A 25,150-nucleotide genomic window follows, 5' to 3' on the forward strand; every position below is an offset into this window, starting at 1 on the left:
TAAACAGTCCGTACTCTTTTCAAGCCTAACGACGATGTAGTGTCGGAGGACTTTGCCCTCGCCCCGTTCATTGAGTGTGCGATTAAGTTCGCTAAATGGTAATCCAACCCCTGCAAGGGGATTAAGTTGGTCAGAAGCAGACTTTATTATTGTTCAGGTAATTAACACCACAGACTGAGAGGGCACTTCAATGTGGCCTACGGAGCGTCAAGGTAGAAAAGGATACAAGGGCCGACAGTTGGTGGTGGAGAGTGTACCCAGGCACACAGGACAGCAGAGAAACAGGCCATTCGGCCCTGCCAGATGCTTGCCCTCCAGGTGAGCAACACAGTCTGAATCACTTTTACCCTGTGCCCACATCTCCTTCATCTCACTTACGAAATGTAATCTCGAATGTTGACATCTCTTTTCAACCGCAAATCCGAAGTGAACGCCATAGGCTCACAACTCTAGGTATGTGCGCATGCGTATCTGTGTGGATGAAGGAGTTGCTCCTGCTAAACCTCTCCCATGTATTCTCCCCTCAATGTGCAATGAGGGGGAGCTCATTTAAGACAGGCTTGAGGAAGAATTTCTTCTCTCAGAGTGGAGAACCTTCGGAATTCTTGACCTCGGGAAGCTGTGGAGGCCCAGTCTTTGAAGATCTTCAAGGCGGAGATCAGTCGGGGAATGAAAGGTTGACGGAGAGAAGGCGGGATTTAGTGAGTGTTAGATCAGCCACAATCTTATCAAATGACGGAGCAGACTAGAGTTGCTGAATGGCCTTTGGTCTTCTTCCTGTCACTCAGACGGCTTAGCACCAAACGGTCTCGTGCTTCAGCGGATGAAGGTAAAAAGGATCAGGTAAATATGTTGAACAGCTGGGAGCATAAACACCAACATGAACCAGTTGGGCCCAATCATGTGTTTCTGTGTCGTCAAACCCCATGACATTCTTATGAATATTATCACACTGCATTGCTAATTCAGATTAGTTCTATTCAATGGAAGGTGCAAGATGGGTTGCATTCTGTATTGGTGCTGTGGTTCTGGGGCCTGACCACACGATCTCTGACACATACACAACACAAAACAAAACACCCACTTCGACACAGCTAGTCAGTACTATTTAATCCCTCACACGCATGTCCCACCATTTATACCCAACATCCAACTGTGAATGTGGGAAACTTTTAAATATATTAAGTTATATATTTGTTGCACAAATGTTACTAAAATAACTTGGGTTAAGGTAACCAGATTATATGTCTGCTGAAGTGGTGATTAAGGGGTTAACAACTTGGCGGGCTGTGATGTCATTCACGAGTGGGGCTGGGTCTGTTTTCGTTTCGTTTTCAGTCCTGCCCTGTGACTGTTTTTAGTTTCATTTTTAGAGTTCTGCTCTGGGTTGAATTTCTCACACAGACTTCTGAGACCTCATCTCACAAGAACTTTGTGAATAATTCTGTAAACCACTGTGTTAACTTTATTAATAAGTGGTATTTGAGCTGTGTGTGTGGATTTTACTTAATTGAAAGTTTAGATATAGATGGGGCAGCACAGTAGCACAGTGGGGAGCACTGTGGCTTCACAGCGCCAGGGTCCCAGGTTCGATTCCCGGCTTGGGTCACTGTCTATGCGGAGTCTGCACGTTCTCCCCGTGTCTGCTTAGGTTTCCTCCGGGGGCTCCGGTTTCCTCCCACAAGTCCCGAAAGATGTGATGTTAGGTGAATTGGACATTCCGAATTCTCCCTCAGTGACCCGAACAGGCGCTGGAATGTGGCGACTAGGGGCTTTTCACATTAACTTCATTGCAGTGTTAATGTAAGCCTAGTTGTGACAATAATAAAGATTATTATTAGATGAAAAGTGAGCTTAAAAGACCTTTCTTTATATTTTTTTCTAAGAACTGTTTAACTGTTAATTGAAAAGCTGTTTTCCCTTGGATGTGAATGGGGTCAATCCAGTGTTAATAATAAAGTTTGTTTTAATATAAAAGACCCCGAGGTGTCAATGGAGTTACTCCTGGGAGTGAAGCATCCTTTCCTCACAGTTTACAAATTGAAACATTGTTGGGGCTTCTCGTTCAATTTCATAACTTGTGACAATAAAATATAATTATTCTTAATCTGCATTTTGGGGGGGGGGGGGGGGGGTCCAAGAAGAAACATTGTACCTATCGGCGGGAGGAAACATCTGTGCTTGCAGCCAGAACGTCTGTCTGATAGATGGTGCCTGCAGCCAATCATAGTTCAGCAAATAATCCCACAATGCAATCACCATGCTGCCAAGCCTTGCCAGGCCCTCGCATGGCTCTACAGATGGGTTCCGCCAACCTGCTTCAGCCGTTTCAAACACACACCAGCCCTCGCCGCTCGCAAACGAAAAGAAGCCTGAGCCGACATCGCCAAAGAGCCAACAGTTTGCACTCCCTGTCTTTGCCCAAGGATTGGGAACCAGTTTTTTTCAAAACCTGTCAAAGTTGCACCAAAAGCGACTGAACGTAATTCCGAGGAATGTGTGACATTCCGTTGGGCTGTCCAAATAAACTTGCGATACCATAAGAATTCCCTGTTGTGGTCGAGAGTAAGGTAGATGTGGATTGTTCCCGAATCTAACACATACAAAGCCTGTGGATCGCAGATATAAACATTCCTTCAATTTCATGAGGCTACTTCTCAAGGTGCTGTGTCAGCCAGTTCCTGAGGAGCGCCGCTTTTGAACACTTCTACATATTCAATACGGTTTTCCCCCTGACAAAATCACACGTACCCTGTTGCACACATCCTTCAGTATATCCGCCCATGCCAGGGAATCTTCAGGAGAAGAGTTAGCCTACACTGTGTCAATCTTCTTCAGCATGGGGCAGCATGGTGGCACAGTGGTTAGCACTGCTGCCTAAGGGCGGCACGGTGGCACAGTGGTTAGCACTGCTGCCTAAGGGCGGCACGGTGGCACAGTGGTTAGCACTGCTGCCTATGGCGCCGAGGTTCCAGGTTCGATCCTGGCTCTGGGTCACTGTCTGTGTGGAGTTTGCACATTCTCCCCGTGTCTGCGTGGGTCGCACTCCCACAACCCAAAGATGTACAGGCTAGGTGGATTGGCCACGCTAAATTGCCCCTTAATTGGAAAAAAAGAATTGGGTACTCTGAAATTTTTTTTTTTAAATCTTCTTCACCATGGACTCATTCTTTCATTGAAACATGGCCAGTCTTCCCCAGTTACTTTTTTTTTTTAAATGTTCATTTATACCGAGCCTTTCACAATGTTTTACAGCCAATCGAGCACTTTTTAAAAAAAATTTACAGTACCTAATTCATCTGCACATCTTTGGGTTGTGGGGGTGAAACCCACGCAAACACGGGGAGAATGTGCAAACTCCACACGGACAGTGACCCAGAGCCGGGATCGAACCTGGGACCTCGGCACCATGAGGCAGCAGGGCTAACCACTGCGCCACCGTGCCGCCCTAATCGGGCACTTGTGGAGTGCAGTTAATGTGGAAAACATAGCAGCCAATTAGTGCACAGCAAGCTCCCCCAAACAGCAACGTGATAATGACCAAATCTTCCTTTTCAGTGACGACAGATGCAGCTAAACATTGGCCAGGACATGAGGGAGATCCCTCCTTCCCACTCACCTGAGGGGGCAGACAGACAGCGTCATGGTTCAAATTACTAATCTGAAAGGCAGCAACTGGAATGGTGCCACACTGGTGGGTCAGCTGGGAGTGCGGGGGGAGGGAGTGGGTCAGCTGGGATTGCAGGGGGAGGGAGTGGGTCAGCTGGGATTGGGGGGGGGGGGGGAGGGAGAGTGGGTCAGTTGGGATTTCGGGGGAGGGAGTGGGTCAGCTGGGATTGTGGGCGGAGGGGAGTGGGTCAGCTGGGATTGCGGGGGAGGGGAGTGGGTCAGCTGGGATTTCGGGGGAGGGAGTGGGTCAGCTGGGATTGTGGGCGGAGGGGAGTGGGTCAGCTGGGATTGTGGGCGGAGGGAGTGGGTCAGCTGGGATTGCGGGCAGAGGGAGTGGGTCAGCTGGGATTGTGGGCGGAGGGGAGTGGGTCAGCTGGGATTGCGGGGGGAGGGAGTGGGTCAGCTGGGATTGCGGGGGGAGGGGAGTGGGTCAGCTGGGATTGCGGGGGGAGAGAGTGGGTCAGCTGGGATTGCGGGGGGAGAGAGTGGGTCAGCTGGGATTGCGGGCGGAGGGGAGTGGGTCAACTGGGATTGCGGGCGGAGGGAGTGGGTCAGCTGGGATTGCGGGCGGAGGGAGTGGGTCAACTGGGATTGCGGGCGGAGGGAGTGGGTCAGCTGGGATTGCGGGCGGAGGGGAGTGGGTCAGCTGGGATTGCGGGGGGAGAGAGTGGGTCAGCTGGGATTGCGGGCGGAGGGGTGGGTCAGCTGGGATTGTGGGGGGAGGGAGTGGGTCAGCTGGGATTGCGGGGGGAGGGAGTGGGTCAGCTGGGATTGCGGGGGGAGGGAGTGGGTCAGCTGGGATTGCGGGGGGAGAGAGTGGGTCAGCTGGGATTGCGGGGGGAGAGAGTGGGTCAGCTGGGATTGCGGGCGGAGGGGTGGGTCAGCTGGGATTGCGGGCGGAGGGAGTGGGTCAGCTGGGATTGCGGGCGGAGGGAGTGGGTCAGCTGGGATTGTGGGCGGAGGGAGTGGGTCAACTGGGATTGCGGGGGGAGGGGAGTGGGTCAGCTGGGATTGCAGAGCGAGTGGGACTGGAACCCACAAGCTCCTGGGTCGGCAGCGAGAGGGCTAATCACTCGAGCCGCAGCTCAACACTTGGTTGGTCGGTGAGCAGACCAGCGGACTCCCAGGTTCAACCTCACCAGCGTCCCCCTCCCTCCTCAGCCCTGCTTCCTCCTCCAACTCCTCCCTCGTCCACCTTTCTCTTCTCCCCTTCCTCCTCTTCTCCCCTTCCTCCTCTTCTCCCCTTCCTCCTCTTCTCCCCTTCCTCCTCTTCTCCCCTTCCTCCTCTTCTCCCCTTCCTCCTCTCGCCCCCTCCACCTCCCTCCTCTCGTCCACTCCACCTCCCTCCTCTCGTCCACACCACCTCCCTCCTCTCGTCCACTCCACCTCCCTCCTCTCGTCCACTCCACCTCCCTCCTCTCCCTCTTGCCCCCTCCACCTTCCTCCTCTCCCTCTCGGCCCCTCCACCTTCCTCCTCTCCCTCTCGCCCCCTCCACCTTCCTCCTCTCCCTCTCGCCCCCTCCACCTGCCTCCTCTCATCCCCCCACCCCCAACGATCCTCCCCCCCCCCACCGATCCTCCCCCCCCACCCCCAACGATCCTTCCCCCCACCGATCCTCCCCCCCACCCCCAACGATCCTCCCCCCCCACCCCCAACGATCCTCCCCCCCACCCCCAACGATCCTCCCCCCCCACCCCCAACGATCCTCCCCCCCCCACCCCCAACGATCCTCCCCCCCACCCCCAACGATCCTCCCCCCCACCCCCAACGATCCTCCCCCCCCACCCCCAACGATCCTCCCCCCCCACCCCCAACGATCCTCCCCCCCACCCACAACGATCCTCCCTCCCCACCCACAACGATCCTCCCCCCCCCCCCCAACGATCCTCCCCCCCCCCCCCAACGATCCTCCCCCCCCACCCACAACGATCCTCCCCCCCCACCCCCAACGATCCTCCCCCCCCCCCACCCCCAACGATCCTCCCCCCCCTTCCTCCCCCCTCCCCCAGATCCCCACAAGATATCTGAACGTACTGCAGTGGTAACTACAGCCCAACAAGTGGCCTGGTGTCCCTGGGTGAGGAAGCGAAAGCGAGCCAGAGCCCAACAATTACAAAACTCCACCTTTGACAGCCAAGCCCAACAAAGCGGCAAGATCCAAAACTCAGGGAAATCTCTCTCTCCTGTTGGCTCCTCAAAACCCAAGTCTTTGCCTCAGCTTTTAGCACTTGTCCCAATATCTCCATTTACGTCAAAATCTGTCTGATGCTTGGGTTGCAAAACACCTCGGGATGTGTCAGCACATTAAAAGGTGCCATATAAATGCAAGCTGCCGCTGTTCTTGTTCGAGATGAAAGAACTGCATTGGGTGCTGATCCAGCAATAAGAAAATCCAAACCGAGGAAACGCAGGATTGAGCTGAAGCACATTGTGAAGCAGCTGGACCAGACTCCCATTCCATTTCTGGCTGCTACTCAATTGCAGGAATGCAACCTGGTCAAAGTACTGAGAGTATTAAATGGCTCCAAAACAATAACACGGGTTTCATAATTACAAGATTTTCACAAGGCCACACTGTCGGCATCAGCTCTCAGTCAGATTCAAGTTGTTTCTCCTGCGAGACGCCCCTTTTGAAAGTCCCAGTGTGTGACCATCTCCCAGATCTCCAAGAGAGAACTTGCACTGCTTTGTATTTCCAGCCTTTCTAAAGGGTGGCCGAGACACCCGGACAGATAGGTCAGTAATATGTGCCAGCTAGTGGGGTGCCAGGGCAATCGTAGGCGCCAATCCCAAGTACCGTGTGTGTTAACTCATCAATTGACGCCCCACAAATGTCCCTGGGCTCAGATTGAGGGAGCGAGCTGGGAAATCAGCCTGGGGTGGCAGAATTGTCATATCGTAGGAGGAGAGATTGGGTCGACTGGACCTGTCTTCAGTGGAGTTTAGAAGAATGAGAGGGGATCTAATTGAAATGTATAAGATTCTGGCAGGGTGAGACAGACGGGACACAGGGATGTTGTTTTCTCTGGCTGGCGGGGGTGGGGGGGGGGGGGGGTGTCTAGAACAAGGGGAACAGTCTCGGGATACAGGGTGGCCCATTTAGGGCGGGGATGAGGAGAAATATCTTCACTCAGAGGGTGGTGAACCTGAGGAATTCTCTAGCACAGGAGGACAAGTCACTCAATATATTTAAGAGGGAAATAGACAGATTTCTACACTCTAAAAGGTGTCAAGTGGAGAGTGTGGGCGTACAGCATTGAGATAGAGGATCAGCCATAATCATATTGAATGGCAGCGCAGGCTCGAAGGGCTGAATGGCCTCCTCCTGCATTCCCCTCCCTCCGCCCAGTCGATTGCCCCCAACACTCACTGCTACGGGTTGCATGCAAAGGATTAAATACTGGAGGACTGCTGAACACGTGGACCTGTATCGCAGTAAGGGCGGGCATCTTCCGGGGCAAAAGACTGACCTTGCATTTCTATAACAACCGGAACATGGTTTTTTTTACAAAGCTAGGACACGACAGCCAGACAAAAACGGACAAGAGGGCAAGGGAGATGTTCGGACAAGGAGGTGGATTTTAAGGCACATTGAAAAGGAGGAGCGGAGGGGGTTAGAGGGGGGGGAATTCCAGAACGTGGTTTCAGGCAGCTGAAGGCACGGCTGCTAATGGCGGAGCGATGGAAATCGGGGATGGTCAAGAAGTCGGGATTGGAGGAGCGCGGATATCGGAAAGGGGCCAGAGGAGGTTACAGAGGTTGGGATAGGGTGAGGCGGTGGAGGGATTTGAAAACAAGGACGGAAACCAGGGCCTCAAGCATGAGAACAGGTTATTCAACTGACCAGCTTGTGCTGACTTCTAAACCACTCATCTGCCATCTGTTAATGTCCTCAATGCACAAAGCCTCCCAGAACTATTCGATTACAGAGATATTCCTCCGCTATACGAACACATTGCAGACTTCTCTCCCCAAGACAGAGCACTTGGTGCCCCCTTGCCCATTTATTCCACTAGTTGGCAAAGCTCTTGTGCCAGCCAGCTCTCCGAGCTTGGGTGGTGGTGGGGGGGGGGGGGGGGGGGGGGGGGGGCTTTTCACCCAGAGGATGATGGGAATCTGGAACTCGCTGCCTGAAAAGGTGGGAGGTGCAGGAAACCTCACAACATTGAAGAAGCATTTAGATAAGCACTTGGAACACCACAACACACAAGGCTACGCACCAAGTGCTGGAAAATGGGATTAGAACAGATAGAAGCTTGATGGCCAACGCCGACACAATGGGCCGAAGAGCCTCTTTCTGTGCTCCAAAGCTCTGTGACTCAATGACACACGTCAAAAAGGAAATTCAATCGGAAAGTCCAAATTTGCAAACAATTGAGCCCGAGCAACACAAAAGCTGAGCATTAAACTGTGGCAATGGTGTCAAATCGATGGAGTGGGAGTGAACAGGCTGGGAGACAACATTAAACAGCAGGTAATACCCCCCAAATTATTGCCAGACACACACAGACATGCCAGTCTCCTGAATTAGCCCTGAAAAACACACATTAGTCGCCAGAATTCAGCCCGTGCGGCATGCACACAGTTGCCTGAATTCACCCTGATGCACCAGTCGCTTGAATTCACCATGACACACACACACAATCAGTTACCTCAATTCACCGACACACAAAGTTGCCTGAGCTCACCCTGACACACACACATAGTTGCCTGAATTCACCACGACTCACACACAGTTGCCTGAATTCACCCCAACTCGCACACAGTTGCCTGAATTCACCACGACTCGCACACAGTTGCCTGAGCTCACCCCGACTCACACACAGTTGCTTGAATTCACCCCGACTCACACACAGTTGCCTGAATTCACCCCGACTCACTCACAGTTGCCTGAATTCACCCCGACTCACACACAGTTGCCTGAATTCACCCCGACTCACACACAGTTGCCTGAGCTCACCCCGACTCACACACAGTTGCTTGAATTCACCCCGACTCACACAGTTGCCTGAATTCACCCCGACTCACACAGTTGCCTGAATTCACCCCGACACACACAGTTGCCTGAATTCACCCCGACTCACACAGTTGCCTGAATTCACCCCGACTCACACAGTTGCCTGAATTCACCCCAACTCGCAGTTGCCTGAATTCACCCCGACTCACACACAGTTGCCTGAATTCACCCCGACTCACACACAGTTGCCTGAATTCCCCCTGACACACACACACACACAGTTGCCCGAATTCCCCCTGACACAGTTGCCCGAATTCCCCCAACACACAGTTGCCCGAATTTCCCCTGACACACAGTTGCCTGAATTCCCCCTGACACACAGTTGCCTGAATTCCCCCTGACACACACACAAAGTTTCCTGAGTTCACCCTGACACACACACTGACACATATATATATATATATATATATAAAACCCCAGGAGTGACAACATGGTTTGGCTTTCAACCGCTTTCAATATCCTGTCCCTTGAATTAGCGAGAAAATGGTGACCGTTACAGAGGGTCTGGGCTGGGGTGGGGAGGGAGACTTTTAATGCTCCAAGCGTGCTGAGGAAATCGACAAGAGAGAAACTGCACCGAATGAGCCGTGTGGCGTCCTGAAATTAACAAGGGGCTGATGAAAGGAGCCGATTTACACTGAGGGGGCCCCCCAGGAGCCCCCACCCACCACACATCCATCTCACTCACCAGAACGATGGCAAACCTCTCCTCCAGCTCGCATTGTTCAGGTATTGGCAACTTCAGCGGCATGATTTGAGCACTTAGATTGGTCTGTCCATCCAAGCTTGTAATATTTCCCATTTCATCCGTGGCAATAATAGAAACTGCAACCCCCCCCCCCCCTTAATTTTCCCCCTTTGGTGGGGTTAAGAAGGGGGGTTGGGATGGAGAGGAGTTCCTCAGAACTAACCTCTCACAGTGCCCGTCTGTCCAAACTTCCCACCACCCACCCCAAACCCCCCTCCACCCCCCAACTTCTCTGGAGAACAAACGAATTAGAAACGGAGCTTGTCCAAAAGAAAACTTTTCTCCCCAAAGTTGTTGAGCGTCTCTGTCTTCAGGAGGAGGACGTTCCCAGTTATCCCGCTGGGGTCATTTCACCTACTTTCTGCTCGCCCCTCGCTACGTTTGCAGCCTACTCTCTGGCTCCCCATTCATTGTTCAGTATCGCGCTCTCGCTCTGGGCAGGGGAGGGGAGGGGAGGGGAGGGGGGGGGTAGGGCCCATTCACTAAGTCAGAGGGAGGAGGGAGGGAACTTTCCTCCCATTGCTCCAACTACCTGCCCATCAGTGTTGGGGCAGGGCCACAAAGCCGATGAGAGGATTGCAGTTCCGCTGATGCAGAGAGAATATTCACTTCTGTCTCATTGCCAACTCTAAACTTGCAGGGGCTCCCTAAAGTGAGACGGGATGGCGATCTATTACATTAACCCCCCCCCCCCCCCCCCCCCCCCTTACCTTTGATATATTTGTCTCATTTTCTCCCACTCTTTATCTGATCAGATTTAAAGTCATAGAGTTTATTTTACAGCACGTTGTGGGTGTGCTGGCGATCAAGCACTTATCTATTCCAATCCAATTTTCAGCATTTAGCCCACAGCCTTTGTCATAATCTGGATTATTGTCACAAGCAGATTTACATTAAATCTGCAATGAAGTTACTGTGAAAAGCCCCTAGTCGCCACATTCCGGCGCCTGTTCGGGTCACAGAGGGAGAATTCAGAATGTCCAATCCACCTAACAGCACGTCTTTCGGGGCTTGTGGGAGGAAACCGGAGCACCCGGAGGAAACCCACGCAGACACGGGGAGAACGTGCAGACTCCGCACAGACAGTGACCCAAGCTGGGAATCGAACCCGGGACCCTGGAGCTGTGAAGCAACAGTGCTAACCACTGTGCTACTGTGCCGTCCTCCTGTAACCTTGTGTGTTGTGGTGTTTCAAGTTCTCATCTAAATGCTTCTTAAATGTTGTGAGGGTTCCCGCCTCTCACACCCTCTCAGGCAGCGAGTCCCAGACTCCCACCACCCTCTGGGTGAAAATGTTTCCCTCAAATCCCCTCTAAACCTCCTGCCCCTTACCTTAAATCTCTGCCCCCTGCTGGAACTGTAAAGGCAGAGTCACGAGTGTCAGGAAGGGATGACAGCATTCCCTCCTCAGACTGCAAGGCCGACTGGAGGAGTCCCATCGCCTTCTGTCCAAGGAGATGATGCCGTTGCTCCTACGCAATGAGGCCAGCACTGTGAGGGTGGCATCCGCAGTGGATACCCTGGCGCAGGATGCGGCGGGGAATGTCTGCTCCATGGTTCAGCTCATGACCTCCATGGCTGAGGGCGTGACCTCCATGGCTGAGGGCGTGACCTCCATGGCTGAGGGCGTGACCTCCATGGCTGAGGGCGTGACCTCCATGGCTGAGGGCGTGACCTCCATGGCTGAGGGCGTGACCTCCATGGCTAAGGGCGTGACCTCCATGGCTGAGGGCGTGACCTCCATGGCTGAGGGCGTGACCTCCATGGCTGAGGGCGTGACCTCCATGGCTAAGGGCGTGACCTCCATGGCTAAGGGCTGGACCTCCATGGCTAAGGGCGTGACCTCCATGGCTAAGGGCTGGACCTCCATGGCTAAGGGCGTGACCTCCATGGCTAAGGGCTGGACCTCCATGGCTAAGGGCGTGACCTCCATGGCTAAGGGCTGGACCTCCATGGCTAAGGGCGTGACCTCCATGGCTGAGGGCGTGACCTCCATGGCTAAGGGCTGGACCTCCATGGCTCAGGGCTGGACCTCCATGGCTAAGGGCATCAACAGCATGGCGCAGGCACTGGTAAGAATGAACGAGTGTCTGCGGCAGAGGACAGCGGGGCTTCTGGATCTCACTCTAAGTGCCCCTCTATCCCATGGCGGAGCCAAGGGGCCCCCAGGCACCGGAAGGGAAGAGGATTGGCAGGAGCACAGCCTGGGGCCTTCCACCCAGGAGACTCTGGGGGGTGTCCGGCCCAGCTGACATCCCCCCTCCCTGTGAGTAACACACCCCCCAGCCCCGCACACCGAGGAGGGCAGCACTCCAATGCCCGTGCTGCCCAAAAGCAGGCCCAGACCCTCAAGGTCCCAGCCCCCAAGGGACGCCCGCCAAGGTCACCTCAGGCAACAGCAGACCACCTCAACCTCAGCTGTCGATCCTGGGAAACATCTGGATGTAGTGGGAAGGTGCGGATAGTAAGACACAGGAGGCACTTTGTGGGCACAAGTGAACATAGGCACTAGTTTAAATAGGTCATCACTGTGAAAAATCACTTGTAAATAAACATCCCTCCGATCACCAGCAGGTCCTACACACTGTCATTTCATGGTGCCAAGATGGCGCGCTCGGCACTTCTTCCCCTCCCTCTTCTCCCAGCCCGGCCCCTTCATCAATGCTCAGCCCTCTTATTACAGCCACTCTCCTCCAGTAGTGAGGAGACCATTGGCTGATAAAGTGTAGAGAGGCTGACCCACCCCGGAGGTTAGTTGGAGGAACACACCAGGACCTCAGAGGGCGCTGTTGGAGATGAGAGATCACCCCAAGTTTCTGAGCCCCATGATAAGCCTGTCCATTGGCAGGATGCTAATCTCTGTTCGGCAGGAGTCAAGCATCATCATTCTTCCGCAGATCCTGGCCAATGGCGATAGCGCCCTGCCCTTGGAATCAGACACCATTGCACAATCCTACCACTGGCAGCACAGTAATGATGAGATTACAGTCTCCATGGTGGGAGATCTTCTCGCCCCCTAGTCCTGCTCGTCCTCAAACCGAGAGGCGATGAGGGCCTCCCCAGCTGGTCAGTCTACGCGGGCCCTGGCCACGGCCCGAGGTCCTTCCTCCTCCTCCTCCTCCTTCATGAATTTCCCCTCGCTGCCCTCCTCGACCTCCTCCTCCTCTGAGGAGATGTGCCGCTCCTCCATCTCCTCCTAGTCCAGCTGCTCTCCCCTCTGCAGTGCCAGATTGTGCAAAGTGCATCAGACCACCTGGGGGCTGTATTGCAGGGCACCCTCCGATTGGTCCTCATTTTCAGGATGGCAGCCGGTGACTAGTGATGTGCCTCAGGGGTCTGTGCTGGGACCACAACTTTTCACAATATACATTAATGATCTGGAAGAAGGAACTGAAGGCATTGTTGCTAAGTTTGCAGAGGATACAAAGATCTGTAGAGGGACAGGAAGTATTGAGGAAGCAAGGGGTCTGCAGAAGGATTTGGACAAGCTGGGAGAGTGGGCAAAGAAGTGGCAGATGAAATGCAATGTGGAAAAGTGTGAGGTTATGCACTTTGGAAGGAGGCATTAAGCATAGACTATTTTCTAAATGCTTTGGAAATCAGAAGCACAAAGGGACTTGGGAGTCCTTGTTCTTGATTCTCTTCAGGTTAATGTACAGGTGTGCTGGCCTTGGAAAGGGTCCAGAGGAGGTTCACAAGAATGACCCCTGGAATGAAGAACTTGTCGTATGAGGAACGGTTGAGGACTCTGGGTCTGTGCTCGTTGGAGTTTAGAAGGATAAGAGGGGATCTTATTGAAACTTACAGGATACTGCGAGGCCTGGATAGAATGGACGTGGAGAGGATGTTTCCACTTGTAGGAAAAACTAGAACCAGAGGACACCATTTCAGATTAAATGGATGATCCTTTAAAACAGAGATGAGGAGGAATTTCTTCAGCCAGAGGGTGGTGAATCTGTGGAACTCTTTACCGCAGAAGGCTGTGGAGGCCAAATCACTGAGTGTCTTTAAGACAGAGATAGATAGGTTCTTGATTAATAAGGGGGTCAGGGGTTATGGGGAGAAGGCAGGAGAATGGGGATGGGAAAATATCAGCCAGGATTGAATGGCGGGGCAGACTCGATGGGCCGAGTGGCCTAATTCTGCTCCTATGTCTTATGGTCTTATGGCTCTGACATCTGTTCGATGGGATGTCCGATGTTGGAAGACCTTTGCCGGTACTGTCTCCTCCGAGGCTCCACTCTCTGTGGTGCTGCGCCCGGAAGAGCTACGGATCCAGCCTCCCCATCCTCACATTGGTAAATCCCAACTCCTGTCCCACTCAACTCCACCAGGATTAAGTTCCTGGGCCCTCGAGAATCTCACTGGCACATTCCTCCCCACATTTCCACCCCCACCCTCCCCAATCCTTGCGTCAGGTGACAGGGCAGTTGAGTGGATGCATGGGACCCGGGTCTGCATTCGTAATGGCACCTCAAAGACCCGCCCATCATGACCTATAACCAAATGAGCGATGACAACTTCACCATGAACCTTGCATTGGGATTCACATCAGTGATATTAACTCCTGTGTAAACATTGGAGTTCAATGCTTGGGAATCCAGCTATTTTGATTCAACCAGATAAACAAAATTAAATAAACTGAGGGACAAATTAAAAGGGGCAGTCCCTTAAAGGGATACTGCCCTAAACAAAAACAAATCACAAATGAAACTTAAAACATCAACTAAAATGTGGTTAAAAGGGTCGTTAAGGCCCCCCTATTCTGCGGTGCTCACCAGGCATGGAGGGCCTCAATGGAGCCAGTGGACCCCGCATGCTCCCTCTCCAGGGACACCTGGCAACGAATGTTGAGGCACAGCTGACCAGAAAAACTTGCAATTAGCATGACAGGAACATACCTAGAGGGCACCCTCATTCTTCCATTCCACAGCCCAACACACTAATTCCTGACAGGCAAACTTCCCAGACAAGTTGAATTGAAATTCCATACAGCTCAACCCCTTTTCTTCACAGTGCTTCCTGAGTGAGGGCTTCTACTCACTGTTCAGTTGTGCTTCCAAAAGTGAGAGGGTCTTTGTTCCTCATGAGGCTGGGATGCAACCCGCTCCTGAGTCACCCCCTCTACCCTTGCAGTCCAGCCTCTCTTGGGACCTCACCCAGCAACCTCACAGTCGTCCCCAGTACTGACCCTCTGCATTCACCTCCTCCCACCCACTTTCCAGCTCCCACTGAGGACGGGCACTCCCTCAGTGGTGACTTGGTCACAAGCTCAGCAAGGAGGACACGGGAAGCGATGTCTGCGTGCCAGCCCCCAAACCTCTTCAAGGAAGGGATGCCCCAGAGTGAATGGAAGGTAAGGCCTGCTAGTCAACCCTCCCCCTGGGATTGAGCGACTGAACCCCAGTCCTGGTCCCAAGTTGAACTTATCTGTGTCTCCCACATCATCTCCGGTGCCCCCTGGGCAGTAAAGACCCTGGATAATCATGGTTATCCGAGCGCTCACCTCTGATATCCCCCTCGGAGGTAAGGCCGACAGGTAAATGCTGTTGTCGACCTGTTGTGGGCAGCACAGTAGCACAGTGGTTAGCACTGTTGCTTCACAGTGTCAGGGTCCCGGGGTTCGATTCCCAGCTGGGGTCACTGTCTGTGCGGAGTCTGCACGTTCTCCCCGTGTCTGCATGGGTTTCCTCCGGGTGCTCCGGTTTCCTCCCACAAGTCCCGAAAGACGTGCTTGTTAGGTGAATTGGACATTCTGAATTCTCCCTCTGTGACCCGAACAGGCGCCGGAATGTGGCGACTAGGGGCTTTTCACAGTAACTTCATTGTAGCATTAATGTAAGCTTACTTGTGACACTAATAAAGATTATTGTTAAAAAATTAATTGGCACAGAATATTCCATGGGGGGGTGGGGGGGAAGGAGCGAGTGCTCACTATTGATATACTAATGTGTTCAAATGAGGTTCCCGGGCTCCTGTGGCATGACTCGCACTATTCCACCAGCGAGGGGGCGGGCGGGTATGGGTGTGGGGGAGGGGGGGGGGGGGGGGGGGATGAGGGCACAATCATTGCAAACCCCAATCACGGCGGAGGGAAATGGCGTTTTTCAATTCTCTCCGGTTTTTGAGCCACGGATGGAGAGTGTGGGTTCAAAATCGCCCCCCTCACTCCCGTGTTTAATCCCGATGTACATTCTGTGTGACATTGCACAAACACAACATGGCATGCAAAGTTAAATCCTCTTATCCCACATTTTAAATCTGCTTGATTTTTCCCCCGCTCTCTCGCTGGTTACTATTATTATTATTTTTTTGTTTTTTGAATAAATTTAGAGTACCCAATTAATTTTTTTCCAATTAAGGGGCAATTTAGCATGGCCAATCCACCTACCCTGCACATCTTTGGGTTGTGGGGGGCGAAACCCACGCAGACACGGGGAGAATGTGCAAACTCCACACGGACAGTGACCCAGGGCTGGGATCGAACCTGGGACCTCGGCGCCGTGAGGCAGCAGGGCTAACCCACTGCGCCACTGTACTGCCCCGTTACAATTATTATTGTTGTGTCTCAAAATGCCCTCTGAAACGAAGGGCAGTTAGGGATGGGCAATGGATTCTGGCCCAGCCAGCGATGGCCACATCCTGTAAATAAATCTTTTGAAAGAATTAACATTCAGTTCTACAGTGACTATTCAGGGAATTTCAGAAAATCATTACGGGGTGGAGGGGGGTTTCCTTGCGAGGTCTGGGCTAAAAAAAAAAGGCTCTGTGGTTGGAATCTCAGGTTCCTTTATAAATATTCGGTTGCTAACCACAGCAATAAACATTAAACCACTGGCGTACTCCTCCGAGCTTGTTGGTTGGTGTACTGTCAATCTGATTACTGGTAGCATGATCGATCTCTTCGCTTCAGATTGACAGTGCACCAACCAGCAGTGGTCAATGGTCAATCCGCGCACACCTGTTGAGGGAAGATATTGGGGGCCTGTGGTGATTGTCCCTTTAAGGGTAACACGATTAATGGCTAGGTTCTAGTGCTGAATGGTGGCCAAGGTACCAGTCCAACCCCGCCTGCTCAACGCTAAATGACTCAATTCTATCCTTCTGCCTCTAGTAACTATCTTGTAAAGTTTGAGTGTGAAGGGCGTGCTCATATGGCTATTAGATGAGGACAGGCCCAGGTTCGATCACAGTCAACCATCTAGCGCTCAAGGCCCAGGGCCACATGTGAAGTGTGATCTCTTGTCCAAGGTACCAGAAGACTTACTGGCACCCATGGAGCAGTACTTCAGCGAGAGTCAGTTCCTCCAGCTGAAATGGGACTTGTTTCAAAAAGAAGCATTATGTAATTGCCAAGTATCGTATAAATTATGCAAACAGTGCTCACCTGCCTGTATTTCTCTGCAACAGCCTATTATTGTGCGAGACACAAGACCTTCACTTTCCTGAAGTGACTGTAAAGCTCCCGGGGATGTTTTCTACATCAAAGGCACACTTTAAATGTAAGACATTGTTGACAGCACTACGTTGATGGGACTGATGACTAACAGCCATGTTGGAGTCAGGTATCACAGTTGGCCGTGGGAACAGATAGAAGATATAACGTCACAGCCCCGAGAATATTGTAACACACCGATGTAGGCCCATTTGGTTCATTCCTTTGAGCCTAGCCACCTTTGATGGATTCGCTACAGGTGTATGCAGTAATAATGCATAGATTGATGTATTTACTGTCTGGTTTAAGTTAGTTGGTTCATTTTTGGCATGAGGCAGACTGATGCTATTAGGTAACTACAAATTTGAGGCTATTATAGGCACTAGGCATTGAATATATTTCCTTTATTTTGCTTCTTTTAATTCTCAATCATTCTCCACAATTCCTTAATCTCTAGCATGAGGGAAGCAGGGCGGTGGTGGAGAAATTTCATGTTCATTGAGTGGAAGTGTTGTCAACACAGGAGAACGCAATCATTCCACTTCTGAGATGGGTATTGTTATGATCCCAGTTGGTGTTATAACTGGGCGGGAAGATCCCAGAACAGAACCCTGGTTCAAAAGACCCTCTGCTGGATTCTCTGTGGGCGGGATCCTCCACTTCGCTGGCAATGCACTCACGCCCACGGGTTTCCCAACGCCGTGGGGTGGCCGCAATGGGAAAACCCATTGGCTGGCTGCCGGGACGGAGAATCCCGCTGCTGGTGGGGGTGCTGTGCCACGCTGGGAAACAGGGCTGCCGGGACGGAGAATCCCGCTGCTGGTGGGGGCGCTGTGCCGCGCTGGGAAACAGGGCTGCCGGGACGGAGAATCCCGCTGCTGGTGGGGGCGCTGTGCTGGGAAACAGGGCTGCCGGGACGGAGAATCCCGCTGCTGGTGGGGGCGCTGTGCTGTGCTGGGAAACAGGGCTGCCGGGACGGAGAATCCCGCTGCTGGTGGGGGCGCTGTGCCGCGCTGGGAAACAGGGCTGCCGGGACGGAGAATCCCGCTGCTGGTGGGGGCGCTGTGCCGCACTGGGAAACAGGGCTGCCGGGACGGAGAATCCCGCTGCTGGTGGGGGCGCTGTGCCACGCTGGGAAACAGGGCTGCCGGGACGGAGAATCCCGCTGCTGGTGGGGGCGCTGTGCCACGCTGGGAAACAGGGCTGCCGGGACGGAGAATCCCGCTGCTGGTGGGGGCGCTGTGCCGCACTGGGAAACAGGGCTGCCGGGACGGAGAATCCCGCTGCTGGTGGGGGCGCTGTGCCGCACTGGGAAACAGGGCTGCCGGGACGGAGAATCCCGCTGCTGGTGGGGGCGCTGTGCCGCACTGGGAAACAGGGCTGCCGGGACGGAGAATCCCGCTGCTGGTGGGGGCGCTGTGCCACGCTGGGAAACAGGGCTGCCGGGACGGAGAATCCCGCTGCTGGTGGGGGCGCTGTGCCGCACTGGGAAACAGGGCTGCCGGGACGGAGAATCCCGCTGCTGGTGGGGGCGCTGTGCTGGGAAACAGGGCTGCCGGGACGGAGAATCCCGCTGCTGGTGGGGGCGCTGTGCTGGGAAACAGGGCTGCCGGGACGGAGAATCCCGCTGCTGGTGGGGGCGCTGTGCTGGGAAACAGGGCTGCCGGGACGGAGAATCCCGCTGCTGGTGGGGGCGCTGTGCCGCGCTGGGAAACAGGGCTGCCGGGACGGAGAATCCCGCTGCTGGTGGGGGCGCTGTGCCGCACTGGGAAACAGGGCTGCCGGGACGGAGAATCCCGCTGCTGGTGGGGGCGCTGTGCCGCACTGGGAAACAGGGCTGCCGGGACGGAGAATCCCGCTGCTGGTGGGGGCCACTAATTTGTTTTAACAACAAGGAAAGAACATTTATTAAACAGAATTTGGATTAATATGCAATGGGCGGGATTTTCCCCTACGTGGCGGTGCGGGCAGTCCCGGCGTCGGGCCTCCTCACCTTCAGGGGCTAGGCGGGGTTGGCGCCGTGCCAACTGGCACGGAAGGAGCGTGGTGCCCCGCTGACCCGCACCGAAGGGCCTCCTTGAATTGTATCAGGCTGAGCCTGGCGTACGTTGTGGACGCGTTGCATCTACTCAATGCGTCTGCCCATAGGCCATCCTCTATCTCTCCTCCCAGCTCCTCCTCCCACTTACGCTTCAGCTCCTCGGTCTGCGTGTCCTCTGACCCCATGAGCTCCTTATAGATGTCGATGTTCTCCCACCTACACTCTGGAAACTACCCTGAATCTCCCTTGGTGGTCGGAGCGGGAAGGTTGAAACCTGCCTGAGTAAGAAGTCCCGCATCTACAGGTACCTAAATTTGTTTCCCCTCACCAATCCAAACTTCTCCTCCAGCGCCCTCATACTCGGAAAGCTCCCCTCTATAAACATATCCCCCATCCTCTCAATCCCTGCTCTCCGCCATCTCCGGAACCCCCCCATCCATACTTCCCAGGGCAAACCGGTGATTATTACAGATTGGGGACCAGACCGATGCTCCCTCCGCTTCCTCCATTGCCCCCAGACTCTCAGGGCCGCCACCACCACGGGGCTGGTGGAGTACCGTGCCACGGGAACGGCAGAGGTGCCGTTATCAACGCCCCCGAGCTGGTGCCCTTACATGAAGCTGCCTCCATACGCTCCCATGCCGACCCTCCCTCCATCACCCACTTCCTGATCATGGCTATATTCACCGCCCAATAATAGTTGCTGAAATTCGGCAGCACCAGCCCTCTCCCCGACTCCGCTCAAGCATCCCATTTTTTACTCGTGGGGTCTTGCCTGCCCATACAAAGCCAGTGCTAACTTTGTTAAACCGTTTAAAAAAGGACCGCGGAATAAAGATGGGGAGACACTGGAACACAAACAGGAATCTCAGAAGGACCGTCATCTTCACCTTCTGGACCTTCCCAGCTGATGACAAAGGGAACGCATCCCACCTCCGAAAATCGTCCTTCATTTGGCCCACCAGACGGGCCAGATTAAGTTTGCCACTTGGGTGCCTAGATACCTAAAACTCCCCCCTACCACTCTAAATGGCAGTTCCCCCAATCGTCTCTCCTGTCCCCTTGCCTGGATTGCAAACATCTCACTTTTCCCCATATTTAGTTTGTACCCCAAAAACCGGCCAAAGTCCCCCAGAATCTTCATGATTTCTTCCATCCCCTCCACTGGGTCCGATACATACAGAAACAGGTCGTCTGCATAGAGCGAGACTCTGTGCTCCACCCCCACTCCCCCCCCACCCCGGACCAGCCCCCTCCAGCCCCTTGAGGCTCTCAGAGCAATTGCCAACGGCTCTATGGCCAACGCGAACAACAGTGGGGAGAGGGGGCATCCCTGTCTCATTCCCCCATATAGCCTAAAATAATCCGATGTCGTCCTATTCATCCGTACGCTCGCCACAGGAGCCTGATACAGCAACCTGACCCAGTCAATAAAGCCCCTCCCAAATCCGAACCGTCCCAGTACCTCCCACAGATATTCCCATTCTACTCGTTCAAAAGCCTTCTATGCGTCCATTGCGACCACTACCTCCACCTCTCTACCTTCTGGGGGCATCATGATCGCATTTAGCAACCTTCTTACATTGGCCACCAACTGCCTTCCCTTAACGAACCCCGTCTGGTCCTCCCCAATCACGTCCGGAACACAGTCTTCAATCCGGGAGGACAACATTTTGGCCAGCAGTTTGGCGTCCACATTCAATAGGGATATCGACCTGTTGGACCCACACAGCTCCGGATCCTTATACCGCTTCAGAATCAGCGAGATCGTGGCCTGTGACATCATTGTGACACCCTCTCTCCCTTGCCTCATTGAATGTCCTCATCAACGCCAGCCCCAATATCCCAGAGAACTTTTTATAGAACTCCACTGGGTACCCATCCGGCCCTGGGGCTTTACCCGACTGCATCGCCTTCAGACTCTCCGCTATCTCTTCCATCCCGATCGGGGCCCCCAGCCCTTCTACCAGCTCCCCTCCACCTTCAGGAAATTCAGCCCCCTTAGGAAGTGCCTCACCCCCTCCGGCCCAGGTGGAGGTTCCAACCCGTACAGCCTACTGACACAAAGTCCCTTTTAAGCACACAAGATGACTGTGGTCAAATACACTCTCCACTCTGAAATGAAATGAAAATCGCTTATTGTCACAAGTAGGCTTCAAATGAAGTTACTGTGAAATTCCCGAGTCGCCACATTCCGACGCCTGTTCGGAGAGGCTGGTACGGGAATTGAACCGTGCTGCTGGCCTGCCTTGGTCTGCTTTAAAAGCCAGCGATTTAGCCCTGTGCTAAACCAGCCCCTAACCAGCCCTCTGAACCCAAGTTAGTGTCTGTGGGGTTCTCCTCAGAATCTCCATGCATGATAATCACATGAGAGTTTCCAAATTTCACTCCCAAAAACATGTGTTAATATCTTCTCTCATGACAATGCTTTCCCTTTGTGGTTTGCATTCCGAAATCCAGTCCAGGTTTTACAAATGACACTTTCAAACAAAGCTTCCACTCCACTTTTAACAGTGAATCCATTCCAGGAGTTCACACCAACCCTTTTAGGATTTTGTGGTCTTGACTGTGATGAATGTAGAAATTAATATATATTGTATTTCATATTTGTGGCAGTAATGTTATTAAAAACCCTGGTTTAAAATACATGCCGTGTGTCTACAAAAGCTGTAATTAAAGTGTCGGAAAAGGTGAGATAATTATTGATTTTAACCATTTGCTTGTTCACAGAGTAATGGCTAATGGGATATTGTTTTGATTGCTGGAGATTCCCTAGAGAGTCGGGATGTGATTTAACGGAAATTAAACTGAGTCCCATGTCGGGTGCATTTAGCTGGGTTTTTCCCAGCGCTGGCAGTGCTGAGAATGATGCCACTGTTAAATGGGACTCTGTTTCAGTTCTGGGCCTTTGGGAGGAACACCCCACCGAGGCCACACTCAGTCCCATTTCCTGCACTAACGAGCTCCACCCGCCAGTGCAGGAAGAGATCGGGGTGCCATTTTTAAGTAGTGCCCCGATCCCTGAACCCCCCCCATCACAGCCTCCGGATCCCCAATGCCCCAACCTACCAATGAGGCAGTCTGTGAGCCCCCCCGCCGCACCCCACCTCATAAGGACAGTTCACCCCTGGGCCCCATCCCCAGTGTGGGCAAGATGCCTCCCAGGCACCTTGGCATTGACAGTCTGGCACCCTGCCAGTGCCCCTGACAGTGCCACCCGGGCACCCTGGCAGTGCCATGATTGCATTGGGGTGGTACTGCCAGGGTGCCCAGGTAGCATCGGGGATGCCAGGATGCCACCCTGCCTGAGTCCAACCACCCAATTGGGAGAACCCCCAAGTGCCAGTACACCTGGTCCACATTGGTGGAGATCAGTGCTGAATGGCATTCGTTCAGGGTCTCTGAGACACGTTCGTTAGATCCCATGCTTGGGTACCTCCAGCGCGAACATATTCAAGTGAGCCTGACTGCACACTTGAATAAGAAAATCTGGATCCCGCCCACTGTGTGTTGGATCCAGACCACGATGCCTTGTGAGACTTTCCTAGATTTCACAAGGTATAACAAGGCCATTAAATCATGCAAGAGACTTCTCGCGAGTCTTAATGGCCTTGTTGCGTCCCAAGTTGAACACGACGAGGCTGGTAGATCATGGCCTAGATAATTTTGGAGAGATTATATTTAGTCCGAGCTAAACAGGTGATGGGATATCTTAGTGGGGCACAGATGATGTAATTAATGGGAGAAGCCAGGTCAGTCTATAGTTTGCAGGTTTGTCAAATGCTGTTCGATTGCGCAGAAGAGTCTGACAAGACAGAAGGATATTCAGGTTGTTCCTGGAAAGGGTATCTCTATCTAAAGGTCTGCACAGTTAAGCAAGTACCTATTTTATTAACTTTATTTATAAGTGGGATTTGAACTGTATTGGGTTTGTTAGGGTCCTTCCTGTTTATTCCCTATTTCCCCATTCTTTTATTTTGCCATCATCATTTTTGATCCATGGGTGATTAATGGACCTATGTCTTTAAGTCAAGCAGTAGAATTAATGAGGAATTCAGAAGTTACAGGAGAGAACACTCTGCCAATCTCTGCTCAGACGTTTTGGCAACAGAGAGAGAGATGGTGTGAGACTCAGTTTGATTGATTGGTTGAATGAATGGCCCAAAAGGCCGCACTCTGCCCGGTAACAGGTGGTAATTGGATCTGATCCCAGTGGAATGATTCTCAGAGTCCCAAGGAGCTCTGTTGACTTCTGGCAGTACAGAGACAAGGTCCTACATTCTCTCCTCCATGTTTTCTCCAGATAGGTTGTGAGTGCTGTATTTCTGAAACTTTAGAGACCTGAATGAATGTACAATAAAAACCTCAAACTGAAAGCAAAGTTTGAAGAGGAGTAAGGTGCTGGAAACAACCACCTGAAACAAAGACTCTTTTCCCCTTTTATTTTTGTGTATAATCCCTTTCTCCCCCTCTGTGTTTGTCTGTCTTAGAACATACAGTGCAGAAGGAGGCCATTCGGCCCATCGAGTCTGTACCATTCTTGTGCGTGTGTCTACAGGGTTAGGGGGGGGCAAGTTAAAGTGGGGAATTAGGAATCAGATAATAGTTAACCTCTTGTATTTGCTGCATATTTCATTATATGTGGAGATGTCGGTGTTGGACTGGGGTGAGCACAGTAAGGAGTCTTACAACACCAGGTTAAAGTCCAACAGGTTTGTTTCGAATCACTATTTCATTATAGTTCGTCTTATTAATAAAAAATAATTGGGTTTTTATGCTTACAAACCTGGTGACTGTAATTATTGGGCAGCCAGGGGCCAAAGACATTGGGTATTTTTCTAAGAAATATTGGTTAATTTACTTGTGTTGCGACTGCGAGTCAAGTTGGGCTGGAATTGACCACGCACTAGCCCAGGGTGTCGTAACAGGTTGCCTAATTGGGATTAGTGGCAGATATAGATCGTAAGTTAAAGTTTTTCCTTTTATTGAAGAATCAATTGTAAAACTATTGATTTAATGTTAATGTAGTTAATTCTGTGTTTAAATTAAAGTTTGTTTTAACATAAAAGATACCTATTGGTCAGAGTTATCACTCCTGGGGCGAATTATCCTTTCCTCACAGTTTTACAAATTGAAAAGGTATTTGGAGTTCTCGCCCGGTATCCGAACACAAGCTGTGGTCTGGTCCGGCATCCTAACATGCCTGCTGTGCAAACAGCTCAGAATTGCTTGAACTCTCAATTCCTAAACTGTATTAAAATTACATCAAACATTTCTGAATGTTTACCTCTGAAGTCTGCTGTCCCACTTCAAATCTAGTTGCTGCAATTGTCTCTTAAACCCAGAATACTTTGTTTACTCTTCCTTGAATTCTTCTGATTTGCACTGGTAAATATTACAAATAAGGTATAGTTTTAGGTGTGTTTAATTTAACGTTTATGTGTCCTTCTTGTGGTCTTTGTGCACTCTTTGCCACCCCCTTGTCCACAGCCAAACTCCAACAAGGCCCCGCCTTCCTTTTTGTTTTATAGTCGCCACACTGAGCTCTTTGAGATAGTTCTTTCTTCAATCCCCTTGTGAGGAGGTGCAACTCAAGGCCAGCATCAATAATTTACCCTGCTGAAAGCCTGTACCCATAGGCCGGTACATTGGAGGCCCAGCCCAGAACTGGGTTAAAAGGAAACCTGATTGCTCAGATCCGATATTATTTTCTTGAGGCCACTCGCGATCTACTTTTCGTCTTTTTCGTCACCCGCCCTGGCTGAGAAAGTGGCTCGGCGACCTATCGGCAACCAGGTGTCAGCCTGGGCTCAGTGGGTCTACAGCACTTTCATCTCTGTGTCAGAAGGTCCTTGGTTCAAGAACCACTAACAAGACATGAGTAAGTACTCCAGTGCCAATGCTGAGGGAGGTGCTGCACTGTGCAATGAATATAAGAAATTGTCATATTTCATCATTTGTATTTTTGCAGTAATATTATTAAAAACCAGGGTTGAAATGCTTACAGACAGAACATCGGCTAGAGATGCGATCAAAAGCGATGTAATCAGTGACTTTTGCAGGTGAAATGTTTTGCTAATAGATATTAAAAGCCATGTTACCTGTTCGCAATTAGTGAACTAATGGAATGTTGTAACAGTTTGAGGCTGGCAAAACAAATCAAGGCACATCTTGTCACATGAGACAAAAGAATGCTGTGTGCTTTGAGTGCAGCTGATGTAGCCAATGGGAAGGACCAG

The 25,150-nt window shown here is 52.1% G+C and overlaps 1 protein-coding gene across 1 annotated transcript in view; it reads right to left on the reverse strand.

Moving 5' to 3' along the window:
* LOC119958101 (formin-like protein 3) overlaps positions 1–9,862 on the reverse strand; it is a 154,574-nt gene extending 144,712 nt beyond the window's left edge. The window contains exon 1 of the mRNA XM_038786329.1: positions 9,376–9,862. Within this exon, the coding sequence (XP_038642257.1) occupies positions 9,376–9,489 (114 nt within the window). The 5' untranslated portion in view covers positions 9,490–9,862. The remainder of the gene's footprint in view (positions 1–9,375) is intronic.
* Positions 9,863–25,150: the final 15,288 nt, after the last annotated feature.

The sequence above is a fragment of the Scyliorhinus canicula genome, chromosome 28 (genome assembly GCF_902713615.1).
Source record: "Scyliorhinus canicula chromosome 28, sScyCan1.1, whole genome shotgun sequence".
NCBI classification, from domain to species: domain Eukaryota; kingdom Metazoa; phylum Chordata; class Chondrichthyes; order Carcharhiniformes; family Scyliorhinidae; genus Scyliorhinus; species Scyliorhinus canicula.